The sequence below is a fragment of the Vombatus ursinus genome, unplaced genomic scaffold, assembly GCF_900497805.2.
Source record: "Vombatus ursinus unplaced genomic scaffold, bare-nosed wombat genome assembly UNPS02014793.1, whole genome shotgun sequence".
Taxonomy (NCBI): domain Eukaryota; kingdom Metazoa; phylum Chordata; class Mammalia; order Diprotodontia; family Vombatidae; genus Vombatus; species Vombatus ursinus.
This window is the reverse complement of record NW_020954571.1, coordinates 24,554,603-24,576,875: the sequence shown is the minus strand read 5'-3', so window position 1 is coordinate 24,576,875 and position 22,273 is coordinate 24,554,603. Positions and strand designations below refer to the sequence as shown.

Sequence of the window (22,273 nt, the reverse complement as noted above, 5' to 3'; positions counted from 1 at the left end):
AGAGGTACAGAAAGAAATATTGTAATCACTTTAGGAAACCACTGATGCCAATAGTATTTCCTGATTTTCTGATCTTTGTGGTTCAAGAGGTTTTTATGAGTGTTTGTTTAAAGTTAACAGAGTGCTATAGCTGCCACCTCTGCTTTCCTTTTCTCAATTGACTTTTAAATAACGGTAAGCGGGAGGCCATCCAGAAAACAGCTCTGGCTGTGCCTGCATGAATAAGACCTCCTGTCTAAACACATTCTGAAGGGCAATGTGTTACTCGTGCACTGCCTTTTTTTTTTTTTTTTTTTTTTAGGACAGGAGTAGCCAAGGCAGTAGAATGAACGTGGCACATCCCTGAAATGATAAGTCATTGGTAAACTGATGATACTTTGCCCCTAGGGTAACTGGGCAGGACAGAGCACGTGGTGCTGAAGGCAGTGCAGCTGGTACAGTGATCTACACCCTTGCTCAGAAAGACACGCCTGGGCTTTTCCACTAGATGTGCTCTCCCTTCTTGTAACCCCCAGCGTGACACCACTGATCCTCCCAGAGTCCAGACTTCTTCACTTGGTTTACTAAACTTTACTTCCTACATTTAAGCAGGGCAAAAAGCTTGTCACAGTTGAGTCTGTGGGTAAGCCATCTTGATCTTAGAAAAACAATTCAGAGTGTGTTGGGCTGGATTGGTTTGCAAATGCAAAGTTTATTCTCCATTTGTCTAGGAATGCAACATAATAGGCAAGTCTGACATTTTTTTTCTTGTACTAACAACCATAGAAGAAAGAAAAATGTGAAAGTATGGTTTTTGCTTGTTTTTTTTTGCTTAAAAATAGAAGTTATCAGATATTTCTAGTCAGCTTTACAAATAAAATGTTGTTTTCAAACCGGAAAAAAAAAGTTAACAGAGAAAAATTCTGATCTAGCAAGAGCCATTCTAGTAAGATAAATAGCCGCATGTAAGGCAAAAGGTTCCATTACCATTAGGCTCATACTTTGGCTTTCTTTGTATGAAAGATGGTTTATGAATGCTTGAAAGGGCTTTCAATGTTTGGTGTGGTATGGGCTCAAGATTTATGTAGGCTTATGGAATTTAAAGCTGAGAAGCCCCTTTAGAGACCCAGCCTTTTAATTTTACAGGTGAGGTGAGACTCAGAATGGTAAAATGATTTGCTCAAGAATCTGCAGGTAGGAAACATCAAAGTTGAGTTTTGACCCTAGGTCTTTTGACTCAAATACCTGAGCTCTTTTCGTTAGTCTTGTACATGGGTGAACTGGCCTATGAAAGAAAGCTACATTTTCTTGATATTTTCTGTTAGGAATTTGGGGGTGCCAGGAGTTAATTAGCAGGTAGAGGGCACTGGAAGTTTTTTCATACTGGGTGCTCCTCTTTGTGGAACGTAGGGTAAGGTATAATGGCTATTTTGGCTCAGGAAGATCTAGGTAAAAATCCCGCCTCAGATACTTAACAGCTGAGTGACTATAGATAAATCAACTGAACCTTGTGAACCCCAATTTCCTCATCCATAAAATGGAACTGATGATGTTTATAATATCTACCTTATAGGGCTGCTCTGAGGCTGAAGTGAGATATGTGTGAAGTTCTACATCAACTTTAAAATGCTACATAGATAACCATTATTGGTGTTCACTCCAAACTGAATTCTTAACTTTTGGCTGTGTTGCGTGAGAGAAAAAAGGGGAGTGACAGGTAAAGTTGAGAAGACTAGACAAAAGGGTAAAGAGGAAAGTCATTTAATTTTAAGATTTGGAGCTGGAAAGGGCCTTAGAGGATCAGTTAGTCCAGTCCCTTAATTTTACAGATAAGGAAATCGATGACCAGACAGTAGCAAGTTGGGAGCTGCATGGGAATCCTAGCATTTTCCAGTGCTAAGCGCCTCCATGCCTTTAAAGGACACCAGGGCTGAAACGCTGTGAGCTGTTAGCATCCTGAAGGTCCTGGGTTAAAACCGGTGTGCGCCTGCCTGAGGCGTGGGGACCACAGACTTACAGGATCCCGATTTAGAGTTGGAAGTGCTTAGAGATCATTCTAGTCCAATCCCCTTCATTTTGCAGATGAGGAAACTAAGAACTAGAGTGAATGATCCTGTTTCCACTGGAGGATCTGGCCTGGGAGGGTGGGGTAAAAGGGACAGGACATCCTACTAGGGCCCCCCCAAACTCCAAGATACCAGGTGGCAGGCTCGAGGAGCGGTTGCCGGGGGTGTGGAGAGATAATGGGGGGCAGTTGGCGGCCCACGCGCCAGGCTCTGACCCCCCTCCCTTCCTCTCTCTCCGCCCCACTCCTTTCGCTCTGTGACGCAGGGAGCGGCCTCCGCCGCGGGAGGGGCTGGGGGGAGGGTAAGAAGGGGAGGAGGGAGGCGGGACCCTGAGAGGGGAGGGGGGAGGGGGGAGTGGAGGAGGGAGGAAGGGGGCGGGGAGGAGCGACTAGGGGGCGGAGCCAGGGCTGCTGAGGCCCCGCCCCGGGCCGAGCGAGGACGCTACGGAGCAGGCGCGTTGCTGCCCCTTGCCTTCTCCAGAGCTACTGCCGCCGCGGCCGCCGCCATTTGCACTGGGACCCCGGTGACAGGGGGTTGGCGGAGGGGCGGGAGGGGGGGGTGGGTCGGCGGCCACAGAAGAAGAGGAAGCGGCGGCAGAGGAGGAGGGGACAGAGGAAGGAGAGGCGGTGAAGGGGACGACGAAGACGGCTCAGGAAACGAAACCAACGCCGCCAGTGCCGCCGTCACTACCACCACCACCACCGCCACCGCTACCACCACCGCCACCAGCAGCAGCAGTAGCAGCAGCACCAGCACCAGCAGCAGGGGCGGCGGCGGCACCACAGCGATTGCTGCCGCCCGGGAAAACGCCGGGAGGAGCGGCGGTGAGGAGAGGCCGGGGCGGCTCGCAGGCCCCCGTGGGCGTCTCGCCGGCCAGAGTGTGCGCCTGAGGAGGAGGAGGAGGAGGAGGAGGAGGAGGAGAGGAGGGAGAAGGGGGCGGGGGGGTCTCGGCGAGGGGCCGGAGCCGCCAGGGGCGGCGGCGGCGGCGGCTGCTGCTGGGGGGCAGGGGGCGGCGGCGGCGGCGGCTGCGGGCGGGGCGGGGGAGAGTGGCCGCCGTTTGATGGATCCGAGGATCGCCTGGTTTCAGCCAGAGCAGCTCGGACCCTCCAACAGTTTGTGGATGCAGATTTGGGAGACGACCCAGGGGCTGAGGAACCTCTACTTCAACCACCACTGTCACAGCAGCGCCACGAGCAGCAGCAGCAGCAGTAGCAGCGGGAGCAGCAGCAGCAGCAGCGGGAGCAGCAGCAGCAGCGGGAGCGGCACCAGCAGCAGCAGCAGCAACACGGGCAGCCCCAGCGGCCCCGCCGCCGCCGCCACCGCCGCCGCCCCAGCTGGCCCCGCCACGGCCCCCGCCGGCGGTAGCAGCAGCAGCAGCGGCAGCTCCCCAGCCGAGGGCATGTACCGCCCCGGGGAGCGGCTCCTGGGCGGCCACGCACTGGCTCCCGAACAGCGGGACTTCCTGCCCTTAGAGACGACCAACAACAACAACAACCACCACCAGCCCGGGGCCTGGAGCCGGAGGGCTGGAGCCTCGGCTGCGGAAACCACCGACCCCGCCGCGGGCAACAGCAACAAGAGGAAAAGGGACAACAAGGCCAGCACTTACGGACTCAACTACAGCCTGCTGAGCCCCAGCACGGCCCCGGCCTCCACTGCCGGGGTCGGGGCAGGCGGAGGGGGCGGTGGTAGGTTGGCTGGAACAGCGGGAACTGGAGGGTTGTACAGTGGTACCCCTTGGAAGAGGAGGAACTACAACCAGGGAGTCGTGGGGTGAGTGTTTCCACTTCACTATGGGGGCTTAACGTCATTGCACTCACATGGTGATGGGGGTGGGGCGGGGACTGGGGAAGGAGTACAGGCTTCACACCACCTTTGCTGTGTGCACTTGGTTTCCACACGATATTTGACGGAGGTGGTTTCCCTTACCACCTACCTCTTCACCCCCTGCACAATTGTCCAATTGCCTCTGCCATCACACAGGAAGATGAGGTCACTTTTCATGGACATCTCAACCCTTATGGGACATTAAAGGCCCATTTGATAACCAGGAGCCTTGGGGGGAGTACTTCCTTAATGAAAGTTTTTAAAATGGAAGATTATCCCCATCTCCCAATTGGAAACATGACAGGCTATTAAGGCAGTGGCCTGTGACTCACCCTTGTTGATTCTCTTTTCTCTTTCTGCTTTTTTTTTTCTTTTTAAATACCTACCTGTATCTGGCCTCCTTGTTCTACAGGAAAGAATACAGAGCAAAAGCTGTACAGTTCATATGCTCCTCTGCTTTGCAGAAGCTCAAGACCCTAAAGAACTTTCCAGGAGTTTGATGTGTAGCACCATCTTCCTAGGCGGTGTACCGTAATAATGTGATATGTACCATAATGCTGTGAGGGTAGCATAGGCTCTGCTAATGCTTTACTTTCCAGAGGGGATTAACTTTATGCTAATTAGTTCAATGTTGCACCACCAGTGACTCTGTTTAAAGTTCAGCAGTTACAAAATGGAATCTTACCTGACCCCTAGTGAATTAAGTACATAAGCACAGATTGATTCCAGCTAGATTTGTCTTTTTGGAAATGCTTCCGTGCTGGAATGTTACAGGATTTTCTTTCTTCCAAGGTAGCTTTTGAACTATTTTCATTGTGTTTAGTAAATTTAGTTAATGGTTTTCCAAACTCTTTCCTTTTACAAATTCTCTATTTTGTGTGCATATGCTAGAATGGGCAGCTGAAACAATATAAGTTACTGAGTTTGGCGTCTTGCTTTTTGATCACTCATTACATTTTAGTCCTTAAAAGGACCATCCTTAAGGATGGTCTCTGTGGCTTCTTGGAGTCTATGTAAAATGAGTTGGTGGCTTCCTTCTGGTTCTACTAGGCAGGTGTCTCCTTTATACCACTATTATCATTAATACTCTTTTGAGAAGGGCTGTTGAACATTTTATGCTTAGAATAGGTGTACACTTTAAACTTATCCTTTGGTTTTGTAAGAGGGGTCTTTTAAGGTTAGAAAGTAGGCCTAATGATAAGGGTGTGCTATTAAAAGTTACTAGGGCGCTATCCATGGTGATCTTAATGTCTAGGTTAATAGGTCTAGGCTGAAATGGACACTTGGAGCATTTTCAAATGTGAGAATAAATCCCTGACTTAACAAGAAAATTGACATTAAGGGCTCCTGTTAATTTAAGAAATCCAACTGAATAATCATTGTCAACCAAACTTAAAAATAAATACAATAATTTTAATTTTTTGAAACCTGTGTCTTTGTGACTTAGAAAATAAAGTTATAAACATTGGCAACTTACTAATGATACATTATAAATGATGAATTGTTATCTTACTATTAAACATATAGTATTTGTTGATTTTTTTTCCAGTTATATTTAGGAAATATCATGATGGTGACAAATCTCAAACTTGAATCTCTTCACATGTAAAGTTTTTATAGAAAAAGGAAAAGAAATCCTGACTTAAGTAATTTGCCCTTTCAAGCATGGCTTCTGGATGAGAGAGATTTCCATTTTTTCTTGAAATAGTCTGTTTAAATGCAGGTTGACCTTTAATACCTATCCTCCCAAATTTTGTTTTACTTCTGAGAGTGCCAGCAGTTAAACAAATTTTTTAAATTTCATTTTTCGTGTGGGTCTTCCAGCATTTACAGAGTCTGTTAAGCAGTTCCTACAGTGTTATTGTAAGAATATTTGTAGGGATGAAAACCCTTGTTTTGTTTGATTCGTGGATCATACTTCTTTTCCTTTTGGGGTGGCTTATCATTTCATATATTTTTTAAAACTCAACTCAAAATAACTGGAGTTTTAACTCTTTCAGTGCAAATTAATATATGTGATTCTGAGATTAAATGTAACTCATAAGCAGCAAACATTTATTGTATAGCACTGTTAGGTGATAGGATACAAAGAAGAGGGCAGCTAAGTGGTGCAGTGGATAGAGTGCTAGAATCAGGAGAATCTGAGTTCAAATCCAGCCTCAGATACTTACTAACTGTGTGACCCTGGACAAGTCACTTAACCCTGTTTGCCTCAGTTCCTCATCTGTAAAATGAGCTTGAGAAGGAAATGACAAAATCATTCTAGTGTCTTTGCCAAGAAAATCCCAAATGGGATCAGGAAGAGTCGATATGACTGAAATGACTCAACAACAGAAATACAAAGGTGTATAACATGAACTTGTCTCCATGAATTTACAATTTGGTTGGGGAGAGAAGATGAATAAAAGTTAAAGAACATAAGATAATGCTATATATCTTGTATTATGCAGACATTGTAGTATGAAAACTTACCATGTTAAAGCAATGAATCTTAGAATCCTAAAGGGAATTCGAAGGTCATCTAGTTCAGTTTCTTGATTCATTCAGGAATCTCTTCTTCAACAGGTCATCTGGGCAAAATCATTTTTACCATTGTGGGTCTCAGTCTTTAAAATAAGGGATTTGAATTAGATTATCTTCAAGGATTCCTCTATGATTGTGTGTTTCATCTATTTTTTTTTTCCTTTCTGATGTAGCCTAATTATTTTTTTCCATTGTTCCTAGAATAGGACCTGCATTTTCCTGTTTCCAAGCCTTAGCTCATACAACCTATGTCTGAAATGCCTTCTCTCCTCTTTTTTTGTCTAAGTCCTATGTTTTCAAGCCACAATTCAAGTTCTACCTCTGAGAAGCCAATGTTTACTTGATTGCTGTTTCCTCTGAATTTCTGTAATACTTGTCTGTACCCCTCATTTGGTTCTTAGTCATTAAAGGTTTTTGAGGAGATGGGAAACTGACATGTAGCAAAACTGTTTTAGGAAGATCAGTCTGTCAGCAAGAGGATAAGAGACTACTGGAGAGCAAGGTCAGACTATTGTAATAGTCCAAGTGTGAGGCAATAAGGGCTTGAATTAGGGTGATGGTAGTGAGAATGAAAAGGCAAATGTCATATTGGTAAGATTTAATGATTGGATGTTGAGGTAAGGGGGACTCCAAAGTTTTGAGCCTTTGATGGGGGAGTGACATTGGTAGAGATGAAGGAGTCAAAAGTGGAGGTGGGAGTAAAGAGGCACAGAGAGAGCTGGCATTTTAGATTTTTTCTATATTATGGTAAAAGACACACTGTGTAAATGAGAGACACAATCTGATCTGTAGTGTGCTTTCCAATGTAATTTTAGCCTTGAATCCCTGGCACCTTCTCAACAATGCCACCTGATAGGTGGATAAAACATCCAGGTGGCATTGTTGAGGAGGCACCAGGAAAGGCTTAAGCTATACTGCAGAGCACACTACAGATCAGATTGTGCATCTTGTTTACATAGTGTCTTTTTACCATGATATAGAATACTTAAGATACATCTCTTTTTTTATTCTCCGATACCAATCTTATGATGGGGTTTTTATCATAATGACAGAATCCTGCAATTAGGATTGGTGCAAAGACTGTTTTATTTCAAAAATCACCAGGCAAATAAATGCATAGGTTGAGACCAAAAGTCTGAAAAAATTCAGAAGCCTGAATTTAAAGTTTTCACTTACCTCTGGTATGTAAAGCTGAAAATAGATTGCATTTGTAGCACTTCTTCATAGTCTGCTGTGTTAAGATTATTGGATCTCATTGCATGTGTACATTATTACATTGTAATGTGCCAACGCCTTGTGAAAATTTTGTGGGCAGTGAATTTGGGGTTTTTTTTTTTTTTTTTTTTAGTCCATCATCAAGTCTGCACTAAATTTGGTTCTTGGATTCTTTAATATTAATAATTAATAATTTAGTACCAAAATATATTAGGTGCTAAATTAAATAAAATGATTTATGTCATAACTTTCTTCTTTAATCTAAGACATGCTTTATTATTGAGCTTGTGTAATTTCCCCATCAGAGCCACAAAGCTATTTTGGTGTGTGGATTACGTTTTCAGGTTTTATTTGGTGAAAAGTGAAAGGAAACAGTGAGCCAGAAGAATAATATGCTCAATACTGGGGTGACCCTGAAAAGCTTTGGTGTGTAGTTTAGGGAGATGAATATGGAAAAGAGGTACTGGAAAATAGACTGGTGAAGAAAAGATATTTGTGGTATATAAATTGTGGCTTGTCTGCTTTGGTTGTCCTAGATCTTTCATTCTGTACAATCTGGTGTTCTTGGTTGTCTTGTCTCTTGGCTTTTATAATTAAAACTGTTACCAAAGTAAACATTAGGATTAGGACCCCACAGGTTCATTCCACAACAGAATTTGTGGCTGCTATGCTGAGACACTACAGGAAGAATTCTCTTAAGTTTGATGGTTGTCTCTGACTAACCAACATTAGGATATTTGAGTTAATAGAGAATTTAGATTAGTAGGAATGCTAGATTATTGAGGGATTCTTTTTTTTTTTTACATGCAAATACAATTCAAAATTGTTATATAAGGTAAATTTAATTTACTGTGAAATAAGTGACGTTGAGCATATTGTCATCAGGCCAAACATAACATTTGGGTAAGAAAATGTTTCAGAGTCGACTTGTCAGGGATAAGTAGTATTGTTTGCTTTTGTATGTAATTTTTGAAGCAGTAGGTTGTTCATATTACATATATGGTTGGTGGGCATTTTAGGGTAATGGTAATTGGCAGTGCAAAGAACACTTGCTAGCAGTTCTGGTGGTCTTATTACTTACTGGCTTGATGTTTCTTTACCCATTTCTGCTGAGCCATCTGGAAAGCTCAACCAGCCCCAGAAAGACACAGCTGGCCAGAGAAGATTCTATTTATCCACAGAGACATTTATTAATTGCAGATAGCTACTGTACTGTATATCAGAATGCCATTATATCTATCACATTATGTATGTTAAGGTACACTGAGCCACATTATTAATGAAACATATGACAGTTGAGGATGACCTTGAGGTAGACTGTTCAGTAACTCAGGGTCAATCCTAGCAGAAGACATATTTTCTTAAAATAGGTTATATGTGGACTTTAAACATTTTTTTGGTCTGAAATGAACATATTATTCTGAGGATTTTGTCTACATGTCAGAAACATTTTTATAAATACTTGGAGATACTTAAATTGGCTACTGGTTCCTATCTAGGTTTTATTAGCAGCTTCAGATCTGAAGGGGAAACTTCTTTTTTTCATGAAAGTGTTTCTGTCTGCTTTGGTGGAGGGAATATCTGTCCAGGAGGATGAACTCAAAGATCCACCTGATTGCTAGAGATTTCATGGCCCTCTGATTTTACCTTTTTCACTTATATGCCTTGGTCTTCTAAGGAAGATCTATTTATTAGAAGACACATGTCTTTGTCAGTTTCCTAATGATGTAGAAATCCCCATATTTTGGGCATTAAGATTGCTCATGGACATGCCAAAATTTAAAAATTTTAGCAATAGTATTGAGAACAAAGTTGTAGCAACTTTAATTTTTAAATTTGAGTTATTTCTGTTGTTTAGAAGCATTGTTTTTATTTTTATATTTTTATTACTGGTTTTGTTTTCAAAATAATGTCATGTTCTTTTTCATTTACATATTGCTTACTTTTTTCAAACAAGACTTAATTTTTAAAGTTTTATTTAATCCTAAGGATAAGTAATAATTTCTGTATCGATAACTTCATTGTAAAATTGAGTGATTTCTATTTTGGAGGGAGGTATATTGAAAGCATTTTGTTTCCTGTTGACCAAATTACAGTTAAAAAGTCTTAGAGCTGAATGATGCCTTTAGAATGTGTATTCTTCTTATCTGTCCTGGGATAAAATTTGTAATGTAGTTAGATTTATTGAATGACAGAGAATTAGGGCCTATTTTTATTTAGTTAATGACTTGTGGCATGTTTGATTCTCTCAGATATACTTATTTATTAGCATTATGAAAAATTATCAGGTTCTACCAAAACACATTTAGTAATCCATAATGACATAGTTTGTGTGTGTTTTCTTTTAAATAAATTACTTCCTAATAACTCAGTCTTATTAGTGTCAATTAAATTTGAGTGTCCACCATCCCTGAGTTTATTAGTTGCTTAATAACTGCACTTTCCCTGTATTTGTTTTGCATTTCTTATTCTCTGTTTCTTCTGGTCTGTTTGTATTAAAACCAACACTTTTTTTGGATGCCTACTGTTCACAAAATGTTGTGCTTGGTGCTATGGGAGATAGAATAAACTTAACATTCCTTGACTTAAAGAGTAATGTAATTTAGTTGGAGTGGCCAAAGATATGAAAAGTTAAGTAGCAATAAAAGATTTAAATAATAGTTAAAGACAATAATAGAGCTGTCACAGGTTATTATTAAATGCTAGATAAATTGCATTGCTATGATCATGCCTGTCTTCTACTCAAAAAACTTTTATTAGTGCTCTGTTGCCTATTGGCACTGACATTCAAACCTCTCCACAGGTGACCTACCTATTCAACCTTATCTCATACTCTTCCCATTTCATGTGGTGTTTCCTCCCCCCCCCCCCAAATTATTGTCCTATCCTCCAGACTTTGCTTACACAATATCCCCATATCTGGAATGGATTCTCATCTCCTTTCCCTTTACCCCCAGTACCTTTCTGTCAATACTAGTTGATTTCCTGGCTGAATCAGATACCACTTTTTCTGTGAAGACTTTTCTAACTTACCCCTTCTTTCTCTTGAAACTTCTCATCTATATCCCCTTTGCAATGTAATTATCCATTGTAATTACCATATTTGGGTTACATACTGGCAAATAAATCCTTGCTCATTTCTGTCATTTTTGATCTTTCCCTACTCTTTGCACCAGGTTTAGATTATCTTTTCCTATTATGTTTATCCAGGATGTAATCTCTGTCTTGAAAATTAAAGCCTTAGGGGCAGCTAGGTGGCTCAGTGCAAAGAGCTCTGACCTTGGAGTCAGAAGGACCTGAGTTCCAATCCAGTCTCAGACACATGACACTAGCTGTGTGACCCTGGGCAGGTCACTTAACCCCGATTGCCTCATCAAAAAGCAAAAAAAAAAAAAAAAGAGAGAAAGAGAAAGAAAAAGGAAACAAGAAAATTAAAGCCTTTCAAAATAAAGAGAAAATGTAAAAATTACTTCAATACTAAGTAAGCAGAAAGGCAGTGTATTTGCTTTTGTGAAATAAAACAGATTGTATATCTCTTCATCTTATCTCCTTCATTTGAATTCTAATCCATGATTATTACTACCCTTAGGCTAATTAACCTGTGTTCCCCCCCCCCAAAAAAGAACATTCCTACAATTTGCCTGCTATGTAAGTAAATAACATGCTTCAGAGATGAAAAATGCATTATCATTTTATTTTGGGTTTTCCAATTTCTTTTCCTCTAAGATAATTGTTTTTTTAACCAGTAGTATAGTGCAGAGGTGTCAAATATGTGGCCCTGCAATACCCCTGACTACAGCTGGAACCAGTTTATAAAGGTAATTGGGAAATTTTAACATAATAAAAATACAATAGAACATAGATAATGTTAATACAGGATTTTCTTACTGAATATGTGGCCCCCAGGGATCCTTATGTACCATTTATATTTGAGTTTGACAACACTGCTGTAACTATATAGATATGTGTGTGAATATGTATTAGAATTAGGTAGATAAAGTTCTTTCATACATTGTGATCTTAAAAGTGTATGGGTTTGATCATAATGGTGCTGGAAAGGGAAGAAGGTAATGTGTAAAAAAAAGATGATATTTAGAAAATTAATTACTTAGGATCATATGATTTAGAGCCAGAAGGACCCCCATAGTTCATTTATTCCCATCTACTCCTTTTACAAATAAGGAAACTGAAGCCCAGAGAGGTGGGCCCATTTCTTGCCTCTGCCAGACAGATAGCAGAGCTAAGATTCAAACCCAAGTTTTTTGACTTTAAGTCCAGCAAATCAATGTACATTTTCTGTCTCAGTCTTTGTGGGGTTGGATAACTGATTTAGTTTTTACTTGTTTTTAACTCTGATAGAATTGAATTATATAGAATTTGAAATTATATGATAAAAGATTTCTGTGATTTACTTTAAATCACAATATAAAACTGTAGACATATAATGACCCTTATGCTTGCAAAATTGCCAGGTATTTATAACCATTAGTTTTACTGTCAAAGGTCATTTTCTGTGAGTAATATTGATAATGAGTTACATTATAAAATCATTGAATTTTAGAGCGAGAGTGGCCTTAGGACATTTTATCTTATCTCCATTTCCCTCCTTTTAGAGTTGAATCAAATAACTTGTCTAAAGTCACATACCTACTAACAGAACTTGGGACTAGAACCTGGATCTTCTGACTCTTGAGTTCAGAATTCTTTCCACTATGTTAGGCTTCTCTTTCTTTGATAATTTAAATAATCAAACTGTTGCTACTTTATAAACCTTATATTATGCCTACTTAGTAGAAAAGCATTTATTATGTGCCTAGTATGTGCTGGACACTGAGGATACAAAGTCAAAAATCAAACAATCCCTACCCTCAGTGCTTTCATTCTTTCCTGAGAGAGACAGCATATATGAATGTAAGTATATACGGATGATTTTTGGGTGGCAGCACTAGCACCTGGCAGGATAGGAAAAGATCTCATACAGGAGGTGACACTTCAGCTAAACTTTAAAGGAAATTAGATATTCTAAGAAGTGGAGGCAGAAGACAGTGCATTGCAGACTCTGTAAAGTCATGGAGACTGGAGATGGAGTGTTATGTGTAAGAAATAGCAAGAAGGGAAGTGGCTGGATCATAGAGTGTGAAGAGGGGAGTAATGGGTAATAAGATTAGAAAGGTAGATTGGAGTCAGGTTGTGAAAGACTTTTAAATGTCAGAGGAATTTATATATTGATCTTAGAAGTAAGGTAACAAGGAACCACTGGATTCTGTTGAGAAGGGGAATAACACGGTTAGATCAGAATTTTAGGAATATTGATTTCGCAGTTATGTGAAGGGAAGAGGCATTGCAGAGGGGAGAGACCCAAGATAGGGAAAGTGTTATAGATCTGTGGTGTCAAATTCAACTAGAAATGGATCCCTGTGGAACAGCATCTTGACTTAAAAAATCACAAATTAACTATCTGTTTGGTGTTATTTTTTAATTTATTTTGTTAAACACTTCCCAATTTTAATCTGGTTGGGGCCTCATTTGGGAGTGTTGCTGTCCATAGGGGCCTGCAAGGCCATGAATTTGACATCTATGATATAGATAATAGGATCATAGATTTACATCTGGAAAGGACCTTAGGTTTAACCTGGTCCAGCTCCTTCATTTTAAAGATGAGGAAACTGAAATTCAAAGAGATTAAGTTGACTGGGATCATCCAGCTACTAAGTGTCAGAGGCAGGACTTGAACCCCTGTCCTGGAAACCCTTGTCTATAAGTCTGGGTGGAACACTGTCTATACACCCGTGGATATTTTCTTCAAGTTCAGTTTCTTGCTCCTAGGAGTACTGCTTTGTGTGCCCAATGGTATGGAAAGCAGGGGGGAGATATTTAGCTTGATGAAATGGTACATTGAATTAAAAAAAATAGTGTTATCTGGAAATCCTTTTTTCTTTTCACTTGGACACAAACTCAGTTATTCATTTTAAATAAACTTGTTTTCTTTTATGATTTAAATTAATTAAATCTGTGTTTTTACAATGAAAAATGTGGAGATCTTTTGCAGGGATTAGGGAGGAATTTTTGAGATTTGTTTGGCCTCATTGAACTGAATAGCCTAGCTACTCAGTTTAAGTAAAAAAAAAATACGTAACTTATGCCAAATATTTTTTTTAATGCCAAAAGATTTTTGAAAAGGCTTATGAGAAAAACAAACAACCCCCCTCCCCTCCAACAAACCCAACCCAAATTTGAAAATTACTATTGGTGAAAAATTGTAATAGGTAATGGTAAACATATTTAAAAGGTTATAATATCCTCTTAGTGAAGAGGAAGAAGCCTGTGTTCAGGGGTACCTCTTTGTTTTTTGGTGCTATAAAGTTTCAGCAAAAGAAATTTTAATTCTGTGGGTGTTTTTGTAATGGAAGATTTGCTTTGTAATTTTAGTTTGAAGTTTTATCAGTTTATTTGAGTTAGTATCATTCTATTGACCACTTGCTTTATACTTATGTAATGTTTAGAGAGTTTGAGTTTCATGTTTTGCTTTCATGAGAACACACAGTGGTAATATTAGATTCTAGAGTCAACAGAGTGCCAGAATTTTAACATTAATTGAGATAAAATTTTTTTTTCCTGACATCAGCTTGATTTCACCAGGCTAGACTTGTCTCATGAATTGAGGATGACAGAATCCCCAAAATACTTTTCATGGCTATAGATCTTTAGTGAAAAACATGCTTCTTGAACATTCCATTAAATGATAGAAAAATGTCCAAAAGGAAAACTTAGGGACGAATAACATCTATTCTTGGTCATGGGAATTTATAGGAAAAATTGCCTTTTTCAGTGTTCTCTTGATTATCTGAAGACCATCTCAAGAAACTATTAGTGTCCTAAAGGGAGCAGTGCAAACTACATATTCTGTTATAACATATGCAGGAGGCATTCTAGTTCCAAGATTGGATTGTTCTCACATTAAAAAGAGTCATCAGTGTCTTAGATCAATGATCAGTCTATTCGTTTACTTTGGAGTACAGTGAGCAAGGCTCTAATTTCTCATTATATAAGCATGTCATTTTATCTTTGTTTAATTCACAAAGGTTATGGGAATCATTTTCATTTAGACCCAGGGAACCATTTTACCTCTTGGTAACATAGTGAACATAAATCTGTTCTCAAACTAGAGAATTATGAAAGTATTTGGTAACAGTTTTTTAAAAAATGAATTTTATTGATGCCTTTTTATATTTGTATCATAGTAATTTCTGGAAATATCTCCCTTCTTCCCTTCCAAATTAAAAAAAAAAAAAAATTCCCTGCACTCCAAATTGAGCACTCCTTTGTAGCAAAAAGAAACAGTTAAACAAAAACAATTTATATAGTGATCATAACAGCGTATACAAAATTTTACACTATTAGTCCCCTACTTTAGTGAGAGTGGTATGGCATCTTCCATTCAATAGGAGGAGTTGCTTATATCAAGCACTTGTACTTGTTCCCTTTGCTGTCTCCTTACTATTTCTATAATACATATTTTTGGGACACTTAATATTGTTATAGTAGACTATTATCTAACTTTATGCACAGATATACTTCCCTTGGAGATGTAGGCGTGATTCTTTACCTAGTGTGGTATCTCATTTTTAAAGACTGAAGGTTTTGGACACCTGAAAAGTGTTTTTCTACTTTCTAATATTTAATGCTTATTTTTAGCTCTTATTTCCTCATCCCCTTTTCCAGTGAACTCAACCAAAACAAAAGCTGGTATTCTTAATCTTAGATAGTGGAAAATGTGTTCAAAAACAATTATACTGCCAAAATCTCTCAAATTGGCTTTTACTTTGGTTTTGTTTATATAGCACATGTGACCTGGAGCAATTTGTCTTCTTACTGAGAAGTTCCTGAGTGTCCCTATTTGAGTATGATTAAATCCCATTGGCTATGCCAGTAAATTCCAAAAAACATTGAAAAAGATTTGTATTAAGAGAGAGGTAGGCAATATGAAAAATGACTCTGTTCCTTTTAATTGTAAAGTTGTAAAAATATTTTAATGGCATTTACAAACTTTATTTTACACAATCTTAATAAATATGAACACATGAAAAAGTAAAATAAAATCCCAAATAAAACAAACCATAACATCAAATACTTTCTATTTTGATAAAAGAAAAAAAAATGCGCTTTAAAAAATATCTCATTTTCTCTGGATTTTCTTCTGATTACTTTTCCATCTGTGTACTTGGAGAGTTTTCTTGCTGCTATTTTTTATATAGTAGTAGCCACATGTATGTTCTGATTCTGCATTCTATGTCCAGTATCACTTTGTCTTTTTGTATTTATGTTCAGTTTGTCTCCTGCATTCCTCCCTACCCTACACAATAATAAACCATTACATTGATATACCACAATTTATGTAGTTTTTTTCAACTGTTGTATGAAAAGGTTGTTTCCATTCCCACTCCTCTTAAAAATAAAGCAGCTGTGAATATTACTTGTGTACAAAAAGGTTTATTTTTCCCTTTAACGTTATGGAGTAATTCACTTATCTCCATGACCCAAGCAGCTAAGTTGTAAAATAATGGCTGATCTGCTACCCTTACTCCTTAAAAACCATGTACCCCTCAGATTTTTTCTGTTTAAAGTTGGATTTTACCATAATGTTCCTGGATCTATTTGTAGGTATAGGAGATACTTTGCTTAAAGATTATTAATATACAGATAGACACTGAAGATCTAGACTAGTCTTATGACATTTCTGGTTTGAAAAAAATCTGAAGCAGTGTTAATGTTGTATTTTAAATGAAGTCAAAACTTTGCTTTTCAATTTAAAAACAAGCCAATAAATGCTTATTAAAGGCAAGTGCAGAGACTGTATTAGGTGTTTAACATGAGATGTTTTTCTTAATGATCTAGCAGTATTCTGAATTTGGCCTGTTTGAAAAATGAACCATGTTTAATATAAGCAGAAGTTCCATTCATTGTTTTCAGACTAATAGTTTTTATGTCTGACTTTCTTGTCCCCCAAATGCTACTGTAATTGTATATTTGAAGCCCATGGATGACTTCTTCAACACTTGAAGATATTGATTAAACATTCTTTCATGAAACTCTTCTCTTTTCCTTTGGCTTTCATGATTAGAGTCTTTACAGAGTCGTAGATTTAGAGTGAGAAGGGACCTTACGTGTCATCTAGTTCAGATTCCTCATCGTAAGGCTGAGGAAAGTGAGACCCATAAGAGCTAATAATCAACTTGCTCAATGTTACACAGGGCCATCAGGATTTAAACCCAAGTCTTCTGGCTCCCAATCAAATACTCTTTCTGCTGCACTTCTCTTTTTACTTCTTTTATTGTTTCCTTTAGTGACTCTTCTTTTTCCTCCTGTCCCTTAAATAGTCAGTTTCTGTTGCTTATTCTTTTCCCATCTGCTCCTTTTCTATCCACTAGTTATCACTGAGGTAATATGGCATATTGGATAGAGGGCTAGCCTTGATATCAGAAAAACCTGAGTTCAGGTTCTGACTTTGCAACATACTTTCAGATGTATGGCCATGGTGTCTTAGCAACAGATGAGTTGCTAAACTAAATTGGTAGAAAACAGTTCACTACACTGCAGAGAACATCGATTCCGGTGCCGCCTTTCCACCTCCCCACAGTAAAAAAAAAGTTTCATTATAGTCATACTGTTTTAAAATTGGAAGGGCCCTTAAAGGTCCATCTAGCACCATCTCTCATTTTACAGTGAGGAAATTGAGGCCCAGAGAGCTAGAAATGCTCTGGCCCAAGGTTCTGAGAGACAGTGTGTTGTGAATGGAGCCCAGAATTTGGGATCAGGAAGCTGGATTTGAATCCTACCTGAGATACTTGGCAATTTTGTTGCCCTGGGCAAGTCACTTAACTCTATGGGCTTGTTTCCTCTTTAAAATGAGAATAAATATAGTGCCTATCTCATAGGGTTGTTGTGAGGAGTGATATTTATATTTATCTGTCTCATTTCTCACACACATACACATGCATTTGAATGTGTGTGTATATATAAGTGGTGTTTTGCAAACTTTAAAGTGCTATATAAATTTTAGGTATTATCACCATACATTGTAATTTATTTTTATTTCATTCTTTTCATGAATATTCATTTATTTTTAAGTTGTATAAAACCTAATCTTAACAGTCAACAGACCAATAAAATAAATATGCAAAAAACAAGGGGTAAAACTTTGTCCTAAACCCTTCACTTTTTTTTTTTAAGGCAATTGGGGTTAAGTGACTTGTCCAGGGTCACACAGCTAGTAAGTGACAAGTGTTTGGTCTGAGGCTGGATTTGAACTCAGGTCCTCCTGACTTCAGGGCCAGTGCTCTATCCACTGTGCCACCTAGCTGCCCCAACCCTTCACTTTTAACAAGGTGTAAATGAATGATCCAACAAATAAGCAGAAGTTGTGTTATATGGTGGAAAGAAGCACCGGCCCTGGATTCAGAGGACCCAGGTTCAAATTCCACATCAAACACTTCCTGAATGACCTTAGGACAGTTATTTTAGCTCCCTGAGCCTCATCTGTGAAATGAGAGGATTGGACTAAGGCCCCTTTCTCCTTTAATATATGATCCTCTGATTCTAAAATACTTTCACCAAACACTTAGGTAGTAGGTGCATGGTGTTTATAGATGAGAACATTATGCTCAGTACTGAGGGAGATACTAGGTAGGCAAGATGCGGCCCTTCTTGTTGAGCATCTTCATGGAGCTTGTAGTTTAAGACTTGATGAGTGAAATTATATACAAATGTGGGCATTACATGATGAATACGTTGTTGGTCAGTCGTTTTTCAGTCACTTCCAACTCTTGTGAACCTGTTGGGGTTTTCTTGGCAAAGATGCTGGAGTGGTTTGCCATTTCCTTGTCCAGCTCTTTTTACAGATGAGGAAACTGAGGCAAACAGGATTGAGTGACTTGTCTAGGGTCACACAGCTGGCTAATATCTGAGTTCAAATGTGAACTTAGGAAGATGAGTCTTCCTGACTTTAGGCCCATCACTCCTCCCACCTAGCTACCCAATAAATGCATTAGAAAGATTCAAAATAGTGCTGTGTGAAGTCAGGAGGAATCAGAGATGATTGATTTCCATGTCTGCAGCTCTAGTTCTGTCTTCATTCTTGAGCTTAAGTACTTCATCTCCACCTGCTTATTTAGACCTTTCCACCTGGATGAGCCGTTTGTTGTCTTAACTTGTCTAAAACATGGCTCATTATTCCCCTCACCCTCTTCAAACAGAACAACTCAGGAGCTCACTTATTTCTTTTAGTGGCATCTTTCTCCCTGTCTTCCAAGCTCAAAACCTGGAATCCTTGAGTAGCCTTCCCTTCTTCCTCAGTCAAATAAATTATTGCAATAGCCTCTGAAAATTAAACTTCCAATCTTGTTTCACTCTATCCCCTGTAGAAACCCTCCCTCTCCTGCCAGATTTGATGGGTAGGAGATACTATTTGTGTCCTTAGGTTTATAGCTTAGTTGGAGAATTACAAGTAACACACATAATTATCAAGTGTTTAACTGTATGCTTTCTCAGTTACAGAGTAGAAACAATAAACTAGAAAGGGGATTGGAGTTGCCAGGAGCAAAGTAACCAGAGCTTAAGAGTTTAACTCAAAAACTAAAAAGTTGACAGTTGTATATTACAACACAGATTAATAATGGATGCTCATAATTACCTTCTGCCATCAGGAAAAAATCAAGTTGTGCTCAGTACTCTCTGTATAAGAAGACATAGCAGTATAGAATAAGTTTTAGCAAGATTTCATCAAAATGATTAAAGTGAACGTTTGATAGTTGGAAAGGGAGTATACTGAAGTACCAGTGATTTGAAAATTTTATTTTAGGACATCTTATTTCTCATTGGTGCTGGATAAATGGCTATCAATATATTTCTTGTTTTAAAGTAACTTAAAGTATAGTCTTTCTCAGTTTTAAAAAATTCATTGCATTACATTTTAAAAATTCATTGTAAAATGTATTGTCAGAAAATTTTGGTTTGTCTAGTTTGTATTTGTATATTTATAGTAGAACTAGAGGATTGTAGAATTTAGAGCTGAGAAGACTATTTCTTATGAGATAGTCTACTTATTTTTCAAGGGAAGAGTATATGTAAGCATTTTCTAAGTATTTCTATTCCCTATGCTACTAACAAGTAAATTTCTATTGATGAAATAAAATTAAATTTAAATAAAAGCAGCTTGGATTTATTATTGATAAGGTGTTTAGACACATATAAAACCTTGAGGTTGCAAGCTACTCAGTTTTTTTTTGAATAGAAGAATTTTTTAATAGCGACCTCCTTTGATCTTCTGAATCATGTAAAGTAAGTGCTGTAGCTATCATTCCCATTTTCCTAATGAATACATTGAGGCTGAGGAAGAATTAAATGACTCATACAGTTAGTAAATATCTGAGGCTGGATTTGAACCTAGGTCTTCTTGACTCCCAAGTTCAGTGTTCTTGTCAATAATGCCAAATATATGTGTGCCTGTTTACACATATACATATATACGTACCAGTATATACACACATAGACATATATAGATATACATGTACATACACATATAGACACACACATATATTTTTTAAATATATGTGTGTTAATAGACTGAGAGACTTACTATTGTAAGTAATAACAACTTGTGGCCTTCCTTTTAACTTATATAGTTGTCAGCATGTGACTAATACCACTACTATCATCCAAACTTCACCCTTTTTCTTCAGTTGTTGGAGATATAACAAAGCAGAAGGAGGCAGTTTGGTGTAGGAGACAGAACGTTGTCCTTGGACTCAGAAAAGACCTGGGTTCAAATTCCTACCCTGACATTTACCAGCTTTATTTTTTTACCCTGTGATGACAATCTTTTTAAGCTTCAGACAACTCTCTAAGACTTAGTTGTAGAGAAGCATTAAAGGTATATATGAATGATATATAATTGACTCAAAATAAACCTGAAGGAATGAACAGATTATAGGTCCAAATGAATATTTTAAATCCTTAATGGAAAAATTATAGTATAGAAGACAAAGTACTTTTCTCATGTCAGTCTTCAAATGAATAAAATCCTTTCGTGTTATACATTTTATACTTGTCATAATGTGGCTCTGTTTATATACTTTATTACAACTTTTCATTTCCATTTTGGTGGAAAAGACTTTTTTTTTTTAAACCATAGTTTGATAAAAACTATGTTTATATTGGGTGGGGGATTTATCAGATGAAACTTTACATGGAATTTCTCTTTAAAAAAATAACTAATGTTCCCAAGGCATATTAAAAAAAGAGGGTAGAAAAGCAAGGTGTGTAGCATTTATCCTTTTATCTGTCCTAGAAATTTTGCTTTGGGGTGATGGCCAGGTGGAGAAAGGGAGAATTGAAGAAAAGAAATGAGAAGGGAGAGAAATTAGGATTTTTCTTTAAAAACAAAACAAAACAAACTTCCTAAAACCAGGATTCCAGTTAGCAAACTTTGTGCTTATAAAACTATAGCCTAAAAACTGAGCTGTTACAGGTAGATAACTATTCAGTGAATAGAAGAACAAGCACAACTTTGCTTTCCCAGAGCAGAACATAATGGAATAGAAAACAAAACTTTCAGAACAGATATTCTAAAGCAAGCACCTATTCATTGTATTTATTTACTCTTCCCCACAAATTTCCAATAAAGGGACAGAATGTACCACACTAAAATTCAAATTGTTAATGAAAGTTTGAAAATTTTTAAAAATGTTTACAAAAGGCATTTTTTTTTTTCATTTACGATTCTACTTAACTCTTATTTTTCCTTTCAAGTTAATTTGGATTTGGGAGCTGCCATCTAACCTCTCCTTTCCTTCTCAGAAGCTGATGAACACTTTTGGAAAAGTCACAAAACCATGTTGCCTGGGTTCCTTCCTTATTTATGTTGTCTAATCTCAGCCGGGCCCTCATGGTTGCTACATGGCAATTTTTTTTTCTAATTGGCTCTTCTAAACCTCTCCAGGCTTCCTAAACTACCTCCTTTCTTCTCTTTCTCTTCTCCCCCTTTACTGAGAAAAGAGACTGTCCATCTCAGAAACCTTTTAATCTTTGCCCATCTTCTTTGCCTTTGTCCCAGGCTCTTGATGGAAGAGTTGACCTTTTTCCTTGAGGTCACTCTTTACAGATAGGCTTTTGATCTCATTTTCTCCTGTCTTTTCTGGGAACTTGACCCCTTTATCATTCCCTGTCTCTTCAATTTCAGTCTTTCCTTATCCACTGGCCCTGTTTCCTGTGCTCTGCAGCTATGTCCTAGGTCTCTCTTATTTTTTAAAAAACTTTCATCTGACCATGTCATTTCCTCAGGCTGTCATCTTATATCTCTTCTTCTCTGTGTTTGTATGTATAGACTTACCAGAACCAAAAAAGAGAATATATAGAGCCATTTACTGATACAAATTGAGTCTAGCCCTCCCAAGTGAATTATGTAAAAAGTAGATACACGACTGATTTTAAGTTCTAATTTAATATTACTTTAGACTCCTACAACTTATTCGTAGTACATATGTATGTGTGTGTATAATGCACACATATCTGTTTTTATGGTCTGCATAGCATTTTTATACTTTTCTATAATACTAAGATGTATTATACAAGATGGCCAACTTTCAAAAATTCTTTAACTTATATAA

General features: G+C 38.3%; 1 protein-coding gene across 5 annotated transcripts in view; it reads left to right on the top strand.

The window, feature by feature from the left end:
• Positions 1-2,617: 2,617 nt before the first annotated feature.
• Positions 2,618-22,273, top strand: part of TENT4B (terminal nucleotidyltransferase 4B) — a 58,397-nt gene continuing 38,741 nt past the window's right edge. Inside the window, exons 1-2 of one of the 5 annotated variants that reach the window (XM_027869411.1) lie at positions 2,618-2,869; positions 3,159-3,818. In XM_027869411.1, coding sequence (XP_027725212.1) covers positions 3,166-3,818 — 653 coding nt within the window. In that variant the 5' untranslated portion in view covers positions 2,618-2,869; positions 3,159-3,165. Of the gene's footprint in view, positions 2,870-3,067; positions 3,819-22,273 lie in introns of those variants that run through there. The other 4 variants (XM_027869410.1, XM_027869412.1, XM_027869409.1 and 1 more) reach the window with 4 other exon arrangements.